The sequence below is a fragment of the Octopus bimaculoides genome, chromosome 1 (genome assembly GCF_046866305.1).
Source record: "Octopus bimaculoides isolate indiv1 chromosome 1, ASM4686630v1, whole genome shotgun sequence".
Classification (NCBI taxonomy): domain Eukaryota; kingdom Metazoa; phylum Mollusca; class Cephalopoda; order Octopoda; family Octopodidae; genus Octopus; species Octopus bimaculoides.
This window is the reverse complement of record NC_142928.1, coordinates 130,042,678-130,062,340: the sequence shown is the minus strand read 5'-3', so window position 1 is coordinate 130,062,340 and position 19,663 is coordinate 130,042,678. Positions and strand designations below refer to the sequence as shown.

At 37.3% G+C, this 19,663-nt stretch overlaps 1 protein-coding gene across 1 annotated transcript in view; it reads right to left on the bottom strand.

Annotated features, from left to right (window-relative positions):
• Positions 1-1,872: 1,872 nt before the first annotated feature.
• Positions 1,873-19,663, bottom strand: part of LOC106870825 (transmembrane protein 231) — a 28,108-nt gene continuing 10,317 nt past the window's right edge. Inside the window, exons 5-7 of the mRNA XM_014917048.3 lie at positions 16,630-16,711; positions 14,573-14,678; positions 1,873-3,831 (exon numbers count right to left, since the gene is read on the bottom strand). Of these exons, the coding sequence (XP_014772534.1) occupies positions 3,660-3,831; positions 14,573-14,678; positions 16,630-16,711 (360 nt within the window). The 3' untranslated portion in view covers positions 1,873-3,659. The remainder of the gene's footprint in view (positions 3,832-14,572; positions 14,679-16,629; positions 16,712-19,663) is intronic.

Below are 19,663 nucleotides of genomic sequence, written 5' to 3'. Positions count from 1 at the left end.
GCTTACAGGGAATGTAAACTTGACACCAATAAATTCTCAGATAAGTATACATTATATATTTTATAAAACATAAGTTTTGCTTTGCCTACTTATAATATTGGTTTCAAATTTTGGCACAAGGCCAGGTTTAATGCTGTGATTATTTATTCTTAGAATGATACTGAGGGATAGATGTGAGAGGCCAGTTCTGGCTGGTTCGACTACAAAACAGATAGAATATTTGGTCTGCACCTGAAAAGTTTCCTCCTACTTTTTTAATTGCCAAGTCTTTGATCAGAGCCTCAAATGAATCTTATGTAACGCATCTGCTTTTATACTTAGTAGAGCTAATATTCCAAATATTATTTTAGCAAGTTTAAAGTGATTTCTTTCATGCCATAAATCATTTACCATTTCTGTGGTGCCCTACCTTCCCTTGATGCACTAAGCATGTGCTTATTTTGCGCTATCTTCCATACACATCAGGTCTGTACCAGCTCAGTTTTCTCTAGTAGTGTTTCCGATTCCTCTAACACTCAGTTTTTCATCTCAGCTCATTTGTATTCTTGTCCCAGCCTTCACACCTCCTCCACTTTCAGTGCCACATCTCAGTACCATACAGAATCATGCCTGTCACTTTGAGAGAAAAACCTTTTGTTGCTAACAGAAGCAATAGTATCTTGAACCTTTTTCATCTCATTCTTATTCTAGCAACTAGACCTTTGAAATACCCACTTTCTTATTTCTTTATTGCCCAAAAGGGGCTAAACATAAAGGGGGCAAACAAGGACAGACAAAGGAATTGAGTCGATTACATTGACCCCAGTGCGTAACTGGTAATTATTTAATCGACCCTGAAAGGATGAAAGGTATAGTCGACCTCATCGGAATTTGAACTCAGAACGTAAAGACAGACGAAGTACCGCTAAGCATTTCACCTGGCGTGCTAACGTTTCTGCCAGCTTGCCACCTTAAACTACCCACTTTCTGCTAATTAAATCACCTCATAAAAACATCAGAAGCTATCAGTACTTCTAGGGAGTCCTCTGGATATCTGAAGTAATTTATTCCATGCTTTCTATTACAGCTAATTGACCCCTTGCACCTGCCATTTATCAAATCTCTCTTCCTTTTCAGCCTGCCTATGATTTCCCTACTTATTTTGTACGTCCAGTTTACAATAGGTACACCAAATGAAATTTGTGTTTATACAGCATATCCATTGTAAACCATAGATGCACAAGAACTATAATGGCCTGGTTGGCAAGAAGGGTAGTCTTCATATATATTACCACACATATCAATTTATAATATTCAGGAACCTGCAGAAGAAGAAAACATGGATAAACGTTGCAAAAATTGAACCTTACAAAGATAACAAAGGACAGCAACAAGTGACCAGACACTACAGTGGAGAAGATCCAACTGGAAAAATAGACGTAAAGTGAGGATGACGATATAATTTATATTTACATAATAATATATACATATATATCATTATGTAAATATCTTTCGGCTTATTTTCTACTTCAAATAAAAGAAATAATATAGAGTTAAAAAATCATTAAAACGATTTTTTAAATGTTATTAAGAAATAACGATTTTTAAATAATCGTCCATATCTAGAATTGCTTCCCTTGAACTGTAAGCAAATGCAAGAAATTTAAGCGATATTACACCAGAGATAAGGGTGTATGCTCTAAGACCTCAGAGAACCCAGTGTCACCACGGCACAACACCGATGATGCATCCTCACATGAATGAAGAACTATAGTATATGCTTATACAGTATATATTTTCCGAATTACATTTTGGCATAAGAAAGCCATAGGTAGAGTTGCTTCCCTTGATCTATAAATCAAAAGGTGTTAGAAAAATAATTCAACATTTCAATAAAGAAAATTAATTTTATTTATAAACAATGCAATTAATTCTTTAGCATTCCTATTACTGTCAAATGTAATGCCTATTTATTCACATTGTTTTCAATTAATCATGCACTGTGTCATAGCTTTTTGAGATTTTAATGGTGTGGTTGTTTATTCTTAGAATGACAGTGTAGGGTAGATGTGAGAGGCCAGATCTGGCTAGTTTGAACATAAAACAGACAGAATAGTTGGGCTGTACATGGCCAGTTTAAATACTAAAGGGTTAAATATGTTTTGAAATATTGAATGGAGTGACAAAATATTCAAAACATTTGAAAGAAAACTAGAGTTTCTAGTATTTATCAATATTATTTATGGATAAATATCATATTTGATAGCATATATGATGTACTTTTTCCAAAACAATGCCCACCAAAATTATCCCGGGTCCTTTATGAAAAGTTGGGCCTATATTGCATACTTTAATGCACTAAATCCATTTTTTAAAATATGTACTGATGAAATTAAGTTGCTTCTAATATGCCCTTAGGTCTTTTGTGCCTTCAAAGAGGGTACTGTTATTTTCATTTACAGTTTTAGTTATGTGATCCCAGGTAACTCTGATTGAAGATGCCTATGAGCAAACACGTTATGGCTGAGATCATCCTGTCATTTTTTAAGACATTGTGCACCCAAGACATTATCCAATATGACCTTCTTTTTTTTAAGTAAGTGAGATATGTTTTATGAGATTTGACTACTATTTCTAACAGGTCGAATGACTGTATTCAAACTTCTTCATTGACTCACAATTCTTTTAGTAAATAAATGCATGAGATGAACATCATTATGACTGTAACTAGCTCTAACAAAAGAAGGAATTCTTGTAGCCATATTTTCAATATATGACATGTATTCTTTGGTTTAATATATTAATTTTGTCACTGAGATCTATGTATTTTGTCAAAACCTCTCTTAAGCTGACTTATCATTGCTAAATAGTTATGCAGTAAAAGTGATGTTTGAATTTATAAATAAGTGAATATACAGACAAATTATCATTTTGTAGGGGAGTAATTTTGAACTCTAACATGAAAGTAATAATTGTATCATTCATCTTAAAAGGATAAATGACAAAATTACAATCAGCAAAGTTTGAATTTAGAAGGAAGAAGAACTAATACACACAACAAAGTATGTAGTTATCTCCTTTGAATTACAATAAAGATTTCTTATAATGTCCCAGGTGTACAAATTTGTGTATAAACACACTCAATATATCAATAAAAATATGCATAAGTAAAATGAGGCATATCATAAGGTAAAGAGATAAACAAATGAACAACATATGAATTTAGACAAATAAAACACATGGTGGAAGAAGTGCAGAAAAATGAAACGAGACAATAACAATCAAAGAATGTGTAGATTGAAAATAAATATGGGAAATGAAAAAAAAAAAAAAAGGATCTAAAGTTTTGGGTCATACTCTTAATCAAAGAAAATTTATAGAAATAAGAAAACGGGTATGAAAAATTGGAAATATAATGTTTGTTTACATTGCAACCTTGGTGTATGTCTGAGAGTGAGTTGGATGCTTATTGCTGCAACAATAGGTTCAGAATTAATATGTTTCACATAGCATTGGTGATAAAGTTTAATTATATAACTGCATATTTATGTTGTGATTATATGTATAAGTTTTCATTGTTGTTGTGTAATTCTGATATCTTTGTAGTGGCTATACTAGTCAGTATAGTAGCTTGGTACATGTAAGGTGAACACCAACACAAATGTCATCCAAGAACAGCTTCAGGAAAGTTTCAGCCCCGTATCTCTGTAAGGCCTTGTTATGATTGTATTCACAAGTTGGTTGCTAAAGATGAACACCTTTAGGTTATGACCCACTACAAGGAAGAAAATCAGCAATGATACATACTGCACCCAACCCCACTTTAGCTGGTACAGTAAGCTTGGAGTATAACAAGGAAGAGTCAAGGAAAAAAAGTAAACTTTGGAGGGAGAGAAAAGAAATGCTAGTCTATAGAAAAGCTACAAGTTGAATATAAAATTGATTTAGTATCATCAATGTAATGTTTGGTTTTCCATGCTGATGTATACTGGATATATTTGTAATATATCTTTCCTTTCAAGTTTTGGTACAAGGCCTGCAATTTCAAGGGGAGAGGGTAAATTGATCACACCCCACCCCACCCAGTGTTCAACTGGTACTTCTTTTATCAACCCTGGAAGGATGAAAGGCAAAGTCGACCTCCATGAAGCTTGAACTCAGAACTTAAAGACAGATGTAATGCCACTAAGCATTTTGTCTAATGTGCTAATGATTCTGTCAGCTCACCACCTTCATCATCATCATCGTTTAACATCCGGTTTCCATGCTAGCATGGGTTGGACGATTTGACTGAGGACTGGTGAAACCAGATGGCTACACCAGGCTCCAATCTGATTTGGCAGAGTTTCTACAGCTGGATGCCCTTCCTAACGCCAACCACTCAGAGAGTGTAGTGGGTGCTTTTAAATATTAATTTCAAATTTTTGCGCAGGGCCAGCGGTTTGGGGGGAAGGAGTAAGTCAATTATGCTGAATCCAGGACTCAACTAGTACATATTTTATCAACCCCAAAAGGATGAAAGGAAATCCAACCCTGGTGGAATTTGAACTCAGATTGTAAAGACAGACAAAGTACCCCTAACGATTTCATCTGGTGTAATAATTCTGCCAGCTTGATGCCTTATCTCATGTAAATATCAATAATTGTTTTCTCATTAGAAATGAGATTTATAGTTTGAAAAATGATTATTGTATTAACAATAATTTGAAGCTATGATGTACATCAGAATAAACTAATAAATTTCTGCCAACATTGTAAATTAATCTTGAATTTAATTCAAGCACACAGTATTGGCTATCTAGATTTATTCTGTACTACATCATAGCATCAAAACTAAACACTGCTCATCTATCAGTAATATCATCATCATCGTTTAACATCTGCTTTCCATGCTAGCATGGGTTGGACGATTTGACTGAGGATTGGTGAACCAGATGGCTGCACCAGGCTCCAATCTGATCTGGCAGAGTTTCTACAGCTGGATGCCCTTCCTAACACCAACCACTCCGAGAGTGTAGTGAGTGCTTTTACATGCTACCAGCACAAGGGCCAGCCAGGCAGTACCAGCAACGGCCACGCTCAAATGGTGTTTTTTATGTGTCACCTACACAGGAGCCAGTCCAGTGGCACTGGCAACGACCTCGCTGGAATGTTTTTTCACGTGCCACTGGCACAAGTGCCAGTAAGGCGACGCTGGTAATGATCACGCTCAATTGGTGCTATTTATGTGCCACTGGCATGGAAGCCAGACAGCTGCTCTGGCAATGATCACGCTCGGATGGTGCTGTTAGTGCTCCACTGGCACAGGTGCCAGTCATCGAATTTGGTTCAATTTTGATTTTGATTGCCCCAACAGGTCTTCACAAGCAGAGTTTAGTGTCCAATGAAGGAAAGGTTGGCATGGGTGTCAGTCGTTGAATTTGGTTTGATTTCAATTTCATTTGCCTCAACAGGTCTTCGCAAGCAGAGTTTAGTGTCCAGTGAAGGAAAGGTACGCATAAGTAGGCTGGCTACACCCCTGGCAAAGCCCACGGGTTATGGTCTCATTTGGCTTGCCGGGTCATCTCACGCACAGCATATTTCCAAAGGTCTCGGTCACTAGTCATTGCCTCAGTGAGGCCTAATGTTTGAAGGTCGTCATAATAATTTATCTTAGATATTTAATCTCTTAAAGCATTACTCTAGCTATCCTCTTTTAAACCTTCTTTGGCCTATCCCAACCTCATATTTTCTCTTCTTGTCTTGTAACGGCATTTAGCCGGGAGGGGTTAAGCTGGCTCCTATTGCATTCAGTGCCATGGGTCAAAACAATCCGTGCATGTCTGTCGGCAGCCAATTTTGCAGTGTGTTGAAGCCATTTCCAGTTCCAGCAATGAATGTCAAAGACTTGAGGACCAGAAGTGAGCTCCATATCTGTTTTGACTGTTGTGAGCCATGTCTACAGCTGACCATCTCTCCACTTATGCCAACCCAAGGGAGGATTTGGTGCTATTGCCTTCTGGATGATTTCAATATGGAGAAACCACAATGTGTGACCAAACCACTGTAGTCCCCTTGTCGGAAGAGTTCCCTTAGGAGGTGAGAGATTGCAGTGAGCATAAAGTTGTTGGTTCAAAATGCAGTGTGAGATACATGGTCAGAGAAGACGATGAATACAGAAGCAGTCAAAGACCTCCCACTTCTGTAGACCAGCAACATGCATTTGTCAGGTCTCACTACCATAGAAAAGAACTGTTTGGACAAGCATCTGGTAAATACGGCATTTTATAGTGACGCTGTATCATCCACAACACTACACAACTTTGTGTTATCCACAACACCATGTCATTCTTCAGCTATCTAATCCTTTGAGGTAGGCAGAAACTTTGTGAAAGACTGTTTTGCATAACTGTCCTTAAAGAGTTACCACCACAAATATTTTAGCTTAATACAGGGTGTCCCAAAAGTCACTGATGGGTTTCAATTTTTAATACCTTCCTTAAATTTACAAATAAATGCATGAAATTTTGATACAATATAAAGGATATAATGGAAATTAATATGCACAAGTCAAATTTTGCAACACCACTACATCACATGTGAAAAACGACATTGCTTAAATGGCAGCCATTTTCAGCTTCACATGCTCGTGCTCTTTCCAAAATTTGCACCATAACACCTTCAAGAGTTTCAGACCCCACTTCTCTGATTTCTCTATCGATATTCTCCAAGGTCTCTGATTTGGTGACGTAAACCATCTCTTCCAGGTATCCCCACAGGAAAAAAATCTGGGTTAGTCAAGTCTGGGGAATGTGAAGGCCAGTTGACATTGCCATAGCAGGAGATTATTCTTTCTCCAAAGCACTGCTGTAGCAACTGCATTGTTTCTCTTGTGGTATGAGCAGTTGCTCCATCTTACTGGAACCATGTGTGAGGTCTACTTTTGACTGGCTGGGTGCAAAAAGGTCTCAATCATGGATACCTGGAAGAGAAGGTTTATGTCAACAAACTGAAGACCCTGGTGCAACTGAAGGCGAACATCAATAAAGAAAATAGAGAAGTGGGGTTTGAAACTCTTGAGGGTGTTATGGTGCAAAATTTTATAAAAAGTATGGGCATGCAAAGCTGAAAATGGCTGACATTTATGCGATGTCATTTTTCACATGTGATGTAGTAGTGTTACAAAATTTGACTTGTGCATATTAATTTCCATTATGTCCTTTATATTGTATCAAAATTTCATGCATTTATTTGTAAATTTAAGGAAGGTATTAAAAATTGAAACCCATCAGTGACTTTTGGGACACCCTGTATATACCCAAATTTCTAGCTGCTCATCTTGATATCATTCTATGTAAATGTTTAATCCATTAGCATTCAGATTATTGTCAAATGCAATACTTATTCATTTACATTATTTTGAATTAATCATGCTTTATCTTGAAGCTTCAAGATTATGATGATGTGATTGTTTAGTTTTAGAATAACATTGTAAGGTATGTGTGAGAAGCCAAATGTGAACAGTTTGAACATAAAGTAGAATATTTGGGCCAGATAAGGCTGGTTTGAATGCTAAAGGGTTAAGACATTCTATAGTTACTTAGGGGGAATATGAAACTCTATCTCATAAGTTTATAAACCTAGTCTTCCATAGTGTTGTATTTTGGTTGCCATTTTGGATAATCATCATGCTATCACCAGATCCACATTCGACATAAATTATCACCTATATAACAGAGTTTATATTCTACTTTCATTAAGTTCTCTATCTGAGCAGTTCATAGTTTTTAATTCATAATTCATATTTCAAGTAAGGACCACACATACTCTTAGCTTTTGTAAACTATTCCCAGCATAAAAAAATATTCTTGCTACACATGATAGAAAGATACATAGCTATTCCACTCAGCTATCAATTATAATACCAAAGTGCATGTGTGTGCACACACACACGAGAATGTTAAAGATGAAGAACTGAAAGAAGGTTGGACAATTTAAAAAGTAATGTCCATAACTTAAATAGTCTTTTAAAAAATACCACTTAATAAAAGAAAAATAAGAAACTATTTGCGTAAAAGGAAATAACTAAATATAATAAAAAATACAGAAAGAGTAAAATGAAATTAAATAAAGATTGAAGAAATTATAGAACTCAGTACCTCTGCTGACCCAGAAGTTTTAAATACTCTAATAATAATTAGAGCCAAGGCAGAAACATTAGCACACAAGGTAAAATGCTTAGTGGCATTTTGTTCATCTTTATGTTCTGAGTTCAAATTCTGCCATGATTGACTTTGCCTTTCATCCTTTTGGGGTTGATGTAATTAACTTATCCCTTTATTTACTTGTTGCATACAATATCGACTCTTCATGAAGTCCCCCACTGAATTTGCCTGGCTCCTCATGTGCTGAAAACCCACATCAAAGATTACATTCCAAGGATCCATGCTATCACTGGAGTCACAGTCAATATAAATTATTATCACCTATATAACAGAGTTTATTTTTTTACTTTTCATTAAGTTCTATATCTGAGCAGTTCATAGTTTTCAATTCATAATACACTATTTTAAGAAAGAACCACATATACTTTTGGCTTTCATAAACCATTCCCAGCTCTCTGTACTATTCACTCAATTCACAGACTCCAAATTCAAACTTTATCCTTAGTCTTATCAATTTCAATCATTCTCTCCAGGTTCCAAATTCAAAAAGGCTGTTTATGAGCTACAACAATGGCCTTCTTCCTCGGACATGAAAATAACATTAAGCACAGTGCTTAGATCCCTTCCAATCATTAAGGTATCAAATATCTACAAATGTCTATTTTCAAAGTAAAATACCAGAATGTATTGACCAGCAACCACTCAATAACTCTGGATTTGATGACTAACATACTTCAAGTCAGCTGTAGAAATATTTTAGTGGAGAGAGAAATTGCAGAAAAGGTTAGATTTTCTTTTCAGTCATATGAAGTTTGTTGACATTTATAACCAAATCCATAATTAGCCAATAAACTGACCAACTGACAAATTGCAGAGTTTACTATCTTCTACTAAAGTTGGTAGGTCAGTGAAAGGATACCTATTAGATAGAACTAAATCAACAAGAACACCAATTATTTCATAATATATTCATTGAGTTAATGAAGCCCTAATCTCATTTTCCTTAATTTAAGTATTTTAATTTAAGTATTTTATATTTTGTATGCTGTAGAAAGTCATGTTTTTAATTTTTAATAAACCACACTAATTGCTTGTATCTTAGTAATGTGTGATTTGGTTATAATAAAAATTATGTATAGAGTGGTGTGGTTGTGTGGTAAGAAGTTTGCTTCCCGATGACGTGGCTTCAGGTTCAGTCCCCACTGCATGGGAGTCTGGGCAAGTGTCTTCTGCTATAGACCCAGGTTGACCAAAGCCTTGTGAGTGGATTTGATAGACAGAAACTGAAAGAAGCTGTCTGTTCATCATCATTTAACATCTGTTTTCCATGCTGAAATGGGTTAGATGGTTTGACAGGAGCTGGCCAGTTGAAGAGTTTCCCAGGCTCCATGACTGTTTTGGCATGGTTTCTACAGCTGGATTCCTTTTCTAATGCCAAATGCAGCATGAGTGCATTTATGTGACACTGGTAAAAGTGTTTTTTATGTGGCACCAGCACCCATGAACCAACAAGATTAGGAATGCTCAGCTGGAGAGGGATGCAGCGGACATATCTGTATGCAAGGTCAACCATGATATCAAGCACAGCAAACTGCCAAGTCTCAGTCCCTTGTCAGCCCCTCTGTGTGGTCCAATGTCTGAAGGTCCATTCTCACCACTTTGTTTCACGTCTTTCTGGGTCTGTCCCTTCCACATTTCCTCCACAATTAGAGATTGGCACTTCTTGATGCAACTGTCTTCATTCATACTGTTCATGTGTATGTGTGTCTGTGTGTGTGCATTGCTGTCTCCTAGTCTTGACATCATTTGGCAGTCGTACAGTGGTGACTTGTGTATAGGAACTTCTGAACTGCAGCACCCCCTATTTCTAGTCGATACTATTGATAACATTCAACATAATGAGTCCTTTTTTTCTTTAATTCTTTCTTTATACTTGTACATTATATAATCCTTAAGTTTAATGTCAGTAGCCATCCCCTAGTTTACGAAAAAATACAAAAATCCTTGTATAGAACTGTGTGCTTCGCAGTTCCAGCGACACAGTGTTTGGCTGTTGTATGCATGCTCACATGTCCAGGATAGGAAGCTTTACACAAGGGAGAGACAGCACTGCATGAACGACAGTGCTGGGTGAAAGGTAGTGTTTCTTTTTAATTCCGTGTGTGTTGTGGTTAAAAACGTGTTTATATGCTTGAAAGTGATAAAGTGTAGGATTAGATTATTATCCTGCTTCCAGCTTCAGTGTTGCTGCCAGGATTTGAACAATAGGCACATTTCCTCCCCTTATTTTGTGATTTAGGGAGGATTTTTGAAAAACAAGAGGGAATTTGTGGCAGTGTTCAGTGAAAAAATTAAACACCCTACCCGTCAGTGGCTAAAACATGAACCGATCAAGTTTATGCATAAATTTTCTTTTTATATGTTTGTTTCCTTTTACATAATATTAAAACAACAGCTAAAAATTTTCTGATGTAGCACCCCCACCAATTTTATCTATGAGTCGCCACTGTAGTTGTAAATGAGTTTTGCTGCTATGCACGTGGTGTCTTCTGTTTCCAGTCTTCCATGAAAACATCTGGTTTTGGGAAAATATCACCTCACTTGGAAAAGGGTAGGGATTGGCAATAAGAAAGGCATCCAGCCAAGGAAAATCCATCTCAACAGATCCTGTCCAGTCCATGCAAGCATGGAAAATTGAACATTAAAACAATGATAATGATAATGATGATGTGCTTGCTGGAGTGGTTTTTAAGAAACCTAAGATCTAATACCAAGAGGAAAATTAGTTGATCTTTGGAGAAAAAGATAAGAATAAACCTGGAGAAAGCTGATACTACAGGAAAAACATGTGTAAAAACTGGCATGGTGTATTTCTTCAGAGGTTGCAATCAGTATTCACTTAAATTTACTTTCCTTTGCAGCCAGACAATCTTGTGGCAAAAAAGTTTCTCACAGGAAATACACCCCCCCCCCCCCAGTCCCCCAAGTAATAACAGAGAAATTCAAGACAGGTTGCACTTGGGAGCTCCTCTATGCTGATGACCTTACTCTTATACCTGAATCACTACCAGAACTAGAGAAGAAGTTTCAAGTGTGGAAGCAAGATCTAGAATCGAAGGGCTTTACAGTTAACCTAGCAAAAATCAAAGTCTTAGTAAGTAGGAAGGCAGACAAATCACAAATCACTTTAGGTAGATGGCCTTGCTTGATCTGTAGAAAAAGCATAGGTAGAAACTCCATAAAATGTACCCGGTGTAAGCTATGGACACATAAGAGGTGCAGCAATAACAGAGGAAGGTTAACAAGGAAAATAGTTTTTGTGTGTGGAAGGTGCACAGGTACAATTAACACTAAGAACGTACAGAAAATAAATTCCATCACATGCCAGGGAGAAAAACTAGAAGTAGTTGATAGCTTTCATTACCTAGGTGACCAGATCAGTAGTGGGGGTGGATGCTCTGAGAGTCTAACTGCTAGAATACGAATAGGTTGGGCAAAGTTCAGAGAGCTATCTCTGCTGGTAACAAAGGGCCTCTTGCTCTGAGTGAAAGACAGACTGTATGATGCCTGTGTTCAAACAGCCATGCTACATGGCAGTGAAACATGGGTTGTGACTGCTGAGGATATGTGTAGGCTTGTAAGAAACGAAGGTTCTGTGCTTCACTGGATGTGTAATGTTAGTGTGCATGCACAACAGAGTGTAAGCGTCCTGAGAGAAAAGTTGGGCATAAGAGGAATCAGATGTGGTGTGCAAGAGAGAGATGACGGTGCTGGTATGGACATGTGATGTGTACGGACGAGGATAGCTGCGTGAAGAAGTATTGCACTCTAACGGTGGAGGAAACCTGTGAAAGAGGTAGACTCAGGAAGACAAGATGAGGTGGTGAAGCGTGATCCCCGAATGTTGGGCCTTATGGAGGCAATGACGAGTGACTGAGACCATTGGCAATATGCCGTGCTTGAGAAGACCCGTCAAACAAAGTGAGATTGTAGTTATGGCTGATTCCAGTGTCATGTAACTGGCTTGTTAAAAGCACCCTTCAAATGTTGGGCAATATGTTGTGCTTGTGAAAACCTGTCAAGCCAAGTAAAATCGTAGTTGTGGCTGATGCCAGTGCTGTCTAATTGGTACCTGTTCCAGTGACATATAAAAAGCACCATTCGAGCATTGGGCCTCACAGAGGCAGTGATAGGTGACCGAGACCTTTGGTGATATACTGTGCTGTGTGGACCTCTCAAGCCAAGTGAGACTGTAGTTGTGGCTGATCTCAGTGTCAGGTCAATGGCATCCATGTTGGTGGCACGTAAAAAGCACCCACTACACTCTCAGAGTGGTTGGTGCTAGGAAGAGCGTCCAGATGTAGAAACCTTGCCAAATCAGATTGGATCCTGGTGCAGCTCCCCAGCTTACCAGTTCTATATTTAAGAGATGAGGAATTATGTACATTATTTACATTTGATGGATATTTGTCCTCATCTTGTTTGTTAACACGTTTTGGCTGATATACCATCCAGCCTTCATCAGGTGTCTTGGGGAAATTTCGAACCTGGGTTCTCGTTCCTAAGGTATTTTTCGATGTTGTTGTTATTATTATTATTATTATTATTATTATTATTCAGGTCACTGCCTGGTATTGAACTCTTAACCCCAAGATTCCGAGTTGAATTCCAGGCAGTGACCTGAATAATAATAATAATAATAATAATAATAACAACAACAACATCGAAAAATACCTTAGGAATGAGAACCTAGGTTCAAAATTTCTCTGAGACGCCTGATGAAGGCTGGAGGGTATATCAACTGAAACGTGTTAACAACAAACAATATGAGGACAAATATCCGTCAAATGTAAATAATGTACATAATGCCCAGCTTACCAGTTTTTAGTTAAACCATCCAACCTATGCCAGCATGGAAAACAGACGTTAAATGATGATGAGGATGATGAAATTCAACAAAAAGGCATCCTAATCATGGAAAACTGGATGTAAAATTGTAGTCATTTCATTCAAATTAAGGTGCATTCCAGAAGTTTTGAGACTTTTTATTTAGGAGAGGCAGTTATAACTGTCCTAGATTATTGATTGTAATTTTAGCATGTCATTACTATACATATTATTACCTGACCTGCCAACTTTTTTTTATCCAGATTGAAAGAGACAGCTGTTACAGCACTTTGAACATACTCTACTAAACATTGCTTGCCACAGCTGGCTAGTTTGCAGAATGCAGTTGAGATGTGAAGACAATTTAGAAGCTTGCTATGCAATAAAGTGTTGTGTTAAACAAAGCAAATATGCTACAGAAACTTGTGAAATGCTACAGACTGTTCATAGATTAACTTGTATGAGCTGAGCATGTTTTTTGCCAGAAAGAGAGGTTCAAGGATGATAGAGAGGAGGTGAGAGACGATGAGAAGTGTGGGAGGAGAGGGACATCAGGATATCCTGAGAAAATTTGCAATGGTTTGGATGAAGAACATAGTATGTCTATAAAGACAAACAGCATAGTTTAGATTTAGTGTGGCAACTGTACACAGAATTATTCATGAAGATCTGAACATGCAAAAAATTTATGCAAAGTTTGCTCCCAGAGTGCTCAGTGATGAACAGAAAGGAAGAGGTGCTGTGACAGCATGGAGATGGTTGAGCTCATTACTTCCAGTCCAAGAGTATTTGAATCTCTGGTGACCTGTAACAAAAGATGAGCCTACTGTTATGATCCAGAAACCAAGAGACAGAGTGCCCAATGAAAGCATCTTGTCAGTCCTAGACCCAAGAAGGTCAGGCAAAGCAAGTCCATTAGGAAGCTGATGATGATCCCTGTTTTTAGCAGCAAGGGTATCATCTATATCTATTGGGTTCTCCCTGATCAGATGGTCAACAAAGAATACTTTGTGGAGGTTTTGAGGGAGTTCAGAAAAGATTTTGTTGCAAAAGGCCAGAGCTCTTCCACTTGGGTTGATGGCACCTGCACCAGGACAATGTAAGAGTCCTGGACACTTTCACTTTGGAGGACTTCCATGGGGCTTTCATGAAGTGGCTGGTGCACTACAACAAGTGCATTGAAGTCAGAGTTTTGTACCTCTTTGAAATTAGTAAATGTATCTCCTGAAAAAGTTTCAAAAATTCTAGAATGCACCTCAAATATATTCATTTGTCTTATTTTTCCATGCTAGCATGGTTTAAACAAATACATATTACTGAGGTATTGTTTTACAGCCAGATTCCCTTCCTGTTACTAACCTATCTTACAAGTAAAGGTGTTTTCATTCCACTTGCCTTCAAAAGTAAGGAATTTGCAAATGATTATTGACAAATATCAATATTACCATCTACAGCTCAGTGCTTTTTTTATATGAATTGTCGAATGTAAATGTACAGATGCACACTTCCGCTAGCATAGAAATATGAATGAAAAACAAACAAATGAATGATTAAAAGGATACATAAATTCTTGCTGTGGGTAGTTAATGGTCACTGAAATAATAAATGGCATTTTGGCCCCACGTCCAATGGTCCAAACATAGTACGGTTCTATCAATTTGGTGGTCACTGGAAAGAAACAGAAAATTTAGTGCACTGTTATGATAAGGTAAAATATAACAAAACTGATTTCATTTTGTATTTATTTTCTCATGTTAGCATGGGTGTGATGGTTTTGAGAAATGATGCTCTTTAAATCCTGTTGATGTTATAAAAATTGGTGATAGGATGAGCATCTAACTGTGCCTGAAGTCATTGCACTTGGGAACTTTATCTTTATAGCACATGACTCCTCTTTGCTCTTGTATTCCTTTCAACCTGAGACTGTTGTCTTAAACACAAAATCATCAATCATTCTGAAATGTCTGTACTAGTTCAAATCCAAACCTAACCATATCTCAAACACATATTCTGACATACTAGACAACTGCGAACTCTTTCTGCAATTAGATATTATTCTACCACTAACAGCAGTATAAATCGTGTTGTCAATGAGTTAATTTTTTCTGCTGTCAGCATTATGTGAAGAACAAACGTTCTGACATACCAAACAACTGTGAACTCTTTCCACAATAGGATATTTCTCTACCACTAACAGCTGTATAAATCTTGTTGTCAATGAGTTAATTCTTTCTGCTCTCAGCATTATGTGAAGGCTGCTACTAGATGTAATTATTTTAACTGAAAATCCTCATGTCAATTAGTTACTTTTGTGTAATCTACAGTTGCTGGCAATAGTGTAATATGGCTTTTACATATAACTTTCTTGAACTCTTTACTATTCAGTATAGAAGTTCAAGTTTGAAACAAGATGGATGATAAAACATATATAAACACCATATATTACGAAAGAGATTGTCAAGTTTTTAATTATTTGACAGGCGATAAAATTTGGTTTAAAAAATTTTCAGAGAAAAACTTTTATAAAATTTATACTAGAACACATATTTAACCACAGCTCATATATTTCTCACCCTTGCATACTTGTAGATAGATGTTAAACTGATAATAATGATGATTACAATGTTTTTCAAACAATATATGTGTGAGAATAGGAATGATGATATTAATAATGTGCTGAATGTTCATCATGATGATAACATCACACATGATGATGATGAAGTCAATACCACTTCCTTTACTGCACATGTAAAAAAAAAGCAATAAATATGAGCTGTTTAAAAAATTGCCAGTGAGATATTTGACAAATAAATCAAGGTTATTGTCATGTCTTGATACCTGTCCACTGACATAATGCATCCCAGTTCAGACTACCAAACTACCAACACAACAAAAGTCCAGCTCTAATAAATTTCATCTTCCTAGTGGTTAATTGATGGTTGTAGGAGCAATTTATCTTCTAGAGGTAATCCAAAAGTTGTTTAACATATCTCTTGTGTTTATGATTGCATCTGAACTAAGATAATTACTAGTTCTAGGGATATGGAGTTAATAGTATAGGAATTTTTTGCAAAAATATAAAACCTGGAAATGTTTAAGAAGGTAAGGAAAATGACACATCATCTTGGTGGTCTAAAGTGAGAATGGTAATGTAAGCAGTCTCAACTAAGACCAACTATGTAGGTGGTTTAAACTAAAATTAGGCAAATAAATGAACTAAACTGAGACTAAACTAGAACATGCCAAGTAGGTTGGTTACACTGAGAAATGTAGTATTATATCAAAACAAATAGTTTGGCTAAATTAGGACAAATAGATAAATCAAAATAGATGAAATTGGTGGAGTAAACTAGTAAGTGGAGTAAAGAATAGTAACTAAGGAAGTTAAAGTAGTACTACTCAGGAAATTAAATATGGATGAGTAGGTGGCCAAAATTAGAATAAGGAAAATAATCTCAAACAAATAGGGGAAATAAATAAAGAAAAGCGAGTGACTAAAGTAGAGCAAATAGGGGAAAAAAACTTGGACAAATAGGTGATTAGACTAGGACACTCGACAGGTGTTAAATGAAGCAAGATATTGTTCCTCCAGCAAATTTTTACAAAAGAATGAACATACCATTTCTTTCATGATACTTCTTCAGAATATTAGACAAATCATAAGCTGAGGCAAATGCACTGTCAGAATCAATTACGGATGTCTGGAAATGAATGGGAGAACAGATTGAATTATAGACATTGAAAGAATGTTAGTTAATATATCTCATGAAATATTGTGTCAAGATGAACTATATAACATAGAGTTTGTTTTACAGCAATTTTGCATGTCTAATCATCTTTATGATTATAAGTATAATTCCAATAGTAAAATGTTGGATAAAATGTCATGTACTATTGCATTAAGTCCCAGAGCCAAAAATTGGAGCCAGTGAAGTACTGAGATCAATTAAATTGACCATATTCCTCCCACTAAATCTGAAGTCTTGAACATATACTAGAAATGATCATTCCTATACTAGAAATGATCACCCCCTTTTGTTATTGTTAACATCATTAGAACCAACAATGTAATTGTCATTGTCCTCATATACCAGCAGCACAATAATACTCATTACTCACTATCATGTCTATATCATTGCCGATGTAATATTCCTCTTCCTCCTCTTCCCTCCATTGCTACCACCACAACCATCACCCTCACAACTGCGATTGACATTACCAATCATCAGTCTGCAGATGATGATTTATAACTGACTGACATTGGAAAGCAAATTCACATGAACATAATTCCAAACAAAATTAAAAGAATTGATTACAAACCCTTGAAAGTCAAAATATCAACTTCTGCTAAGAGCAATTTATTGTGCCAATTTGGCAAACTGTTCTACCTAAATTGTGTCCTTAGGTAATTACAACAATTAAATGAAATTCTTGATAGTAATTAATAAGATAAGAATCTCCACATACTTAAATAATTACTTTCTTAATCATAAATTTAAAGACAATTGTTTTCAGACTTAACTGTAGTTTGTGCTTTCAAATATTGCTACAGTTATTGCCTTGTATTCTTGGATACAGCACATTATCACTTTACATCCATTTTACCATATTTGCATGGGTTGTGCAGGTCTTTGTCTGTACAGCACATCACACTAGTTGGTGAGATTCTGTATTGGATCTCATCTTCATCCTCTCCTGAGATCAGCTTTCATCATTTCTTCCTATGCCTTTCTTGGTCTTCCTCTTCCACAAGCTCCAATTGGTTTTAGAAACTGCTTTCTCATTAAATAATTAATATTAAGAAAGGGTATAAAACCAAAGTCTTTCTACTGTAGAAATACTGGGTTCTGCAAAGCCATCCAACCAATGTAAAGGTGAAAAATAATCATCATAATTTTTTTGTTTAATCTTTTGTTTATTTATTAACATATTTTTACAGGAGGAGGAGGAGGGAGTAACAAGTTGTACTGTACACCCCAGACTAAATGGTGTGGTGTGCAGCCATGCCTTGTGAACATAGCTGCAAAGGCATTGCCATAGAGAGTAACTAGCAATACTCACTGCAACAACTACCCCATCTTGCAGGGATCATTTCTCAGAGGGGCTGTAGTCATCCTGATTTTGTGGAGAAAATCAACAGTGCAGGATCCAAGAGCACCTGAGGTCTAGATGGTGACTAGCACAAACAGACAACGGCTGATTAGGCTCATGTATTTGCTTATCTTTCTCTCCTCTACATGGTTGGAGCTGGAGAACGTGTTGCAGCATTTTGCAGTGTCTCCTTCATATAAGAAGCTTATAGCATCAAGATGCCTACTATCTTTGCAGTCAAGACCAACTGGCTTCAGTTGTGACATGCAGCAGGCTGTGTGGAGGCCCCTTCTAATTATACCATTCAGGGTGGCATGTCAAGAGAACCTGCCTGCACTATGGCTGCGAAATAATTGATGCAGGTTGAATTCATTGACTACAGTTCCATAATGGCATTTGTGTGGCTCGCACACACACACAGACCAAGGTCCTGAGCCACCTTGATATGAGTGCACTCACGATCAAGATAGTTGATGAAGAAGGCATTGTATTGAGCTATGCACCACTGTTTGACTGTGAAGCAGAATGGAGGTGGGCAAGGCAGCGCTGGTCTAAGGATGTCTCATTCTGCCTGAAGGTAGATTTTGATTTGATGTCATTGCTGTTACATTAGACATCTGTATTCTGGGGGATGGCAAGACCTTCAATGGTCCAATTGGCCAGAGCTGACTGTTCCAGTTCCTGGGTCACATTGGGTTCAGTCATCCTGTGGGGTGCTTTGTTGATGAGGGTGTGGCAGGAGGAGATTGAGGAAAAGATCAGCTACCAGAGCCAGGTCAATAGTGGAATGGAGGCCAAGGCCACTGAATTTAATAGGTAGTTTAGCCTGTTGCCAGCTGGTGCTGTCAAAACTGACATTGCAGATCAGTTCAGCACAATAACAGATGGTGGCATTGACTTCCCTGAGGCAATCTGTGAGAGGATGACATGGCATCTTACATAGTGAGAAAAGGGGCTTAGGCAGAGCAAAACAATTCCTCAAAAGGAAGAGTATGATGTGTGTCAATGAGGTGCAATCTCTCAGTCATCCTAGACAAGTCTGCAAGCTTAGTCTCCAGGCACTCTGTTATGGCTTTCAGGAGGATTGAGAAGCCAAGAATGCAGATGGCATCTCTTGGAGTCAGCTGAGCCCCTGCCAAGATGGGTTGGATGCTGAATATGGTGTCCTAGAAATCAACCTCATCACAGTTCATGTTTATCACCTCTGACTTGGGCAGATTTGATCTCAAACCTAAGAAGCTTTGGGGCTGGGATGACCTGCTGAAAGTCTCCAACTACAGGCTCAGCTGAGCCAGCCAGGGTCATGTCATCCAGGTACCAGACACTGAAGGGTCAGTGGACTGGTCGGGCAACATCACTGACAACCAACACAAAAAGGAGTGGACTATGAAGGTCACCCTGCTGGATACCTGTGGAAAAAGCAACCCTGTTGTCAGCAGCCATGAGTGTGTTGGATGTTCCAGTCTTGCAAGCTGTTGGTAGCAAGTGCCTGGTCTATAGATGACACTAGTACTTCAGCCACAAAAGTATGGGCAGCTTTGGGGATTCTGAAGATGATTCTC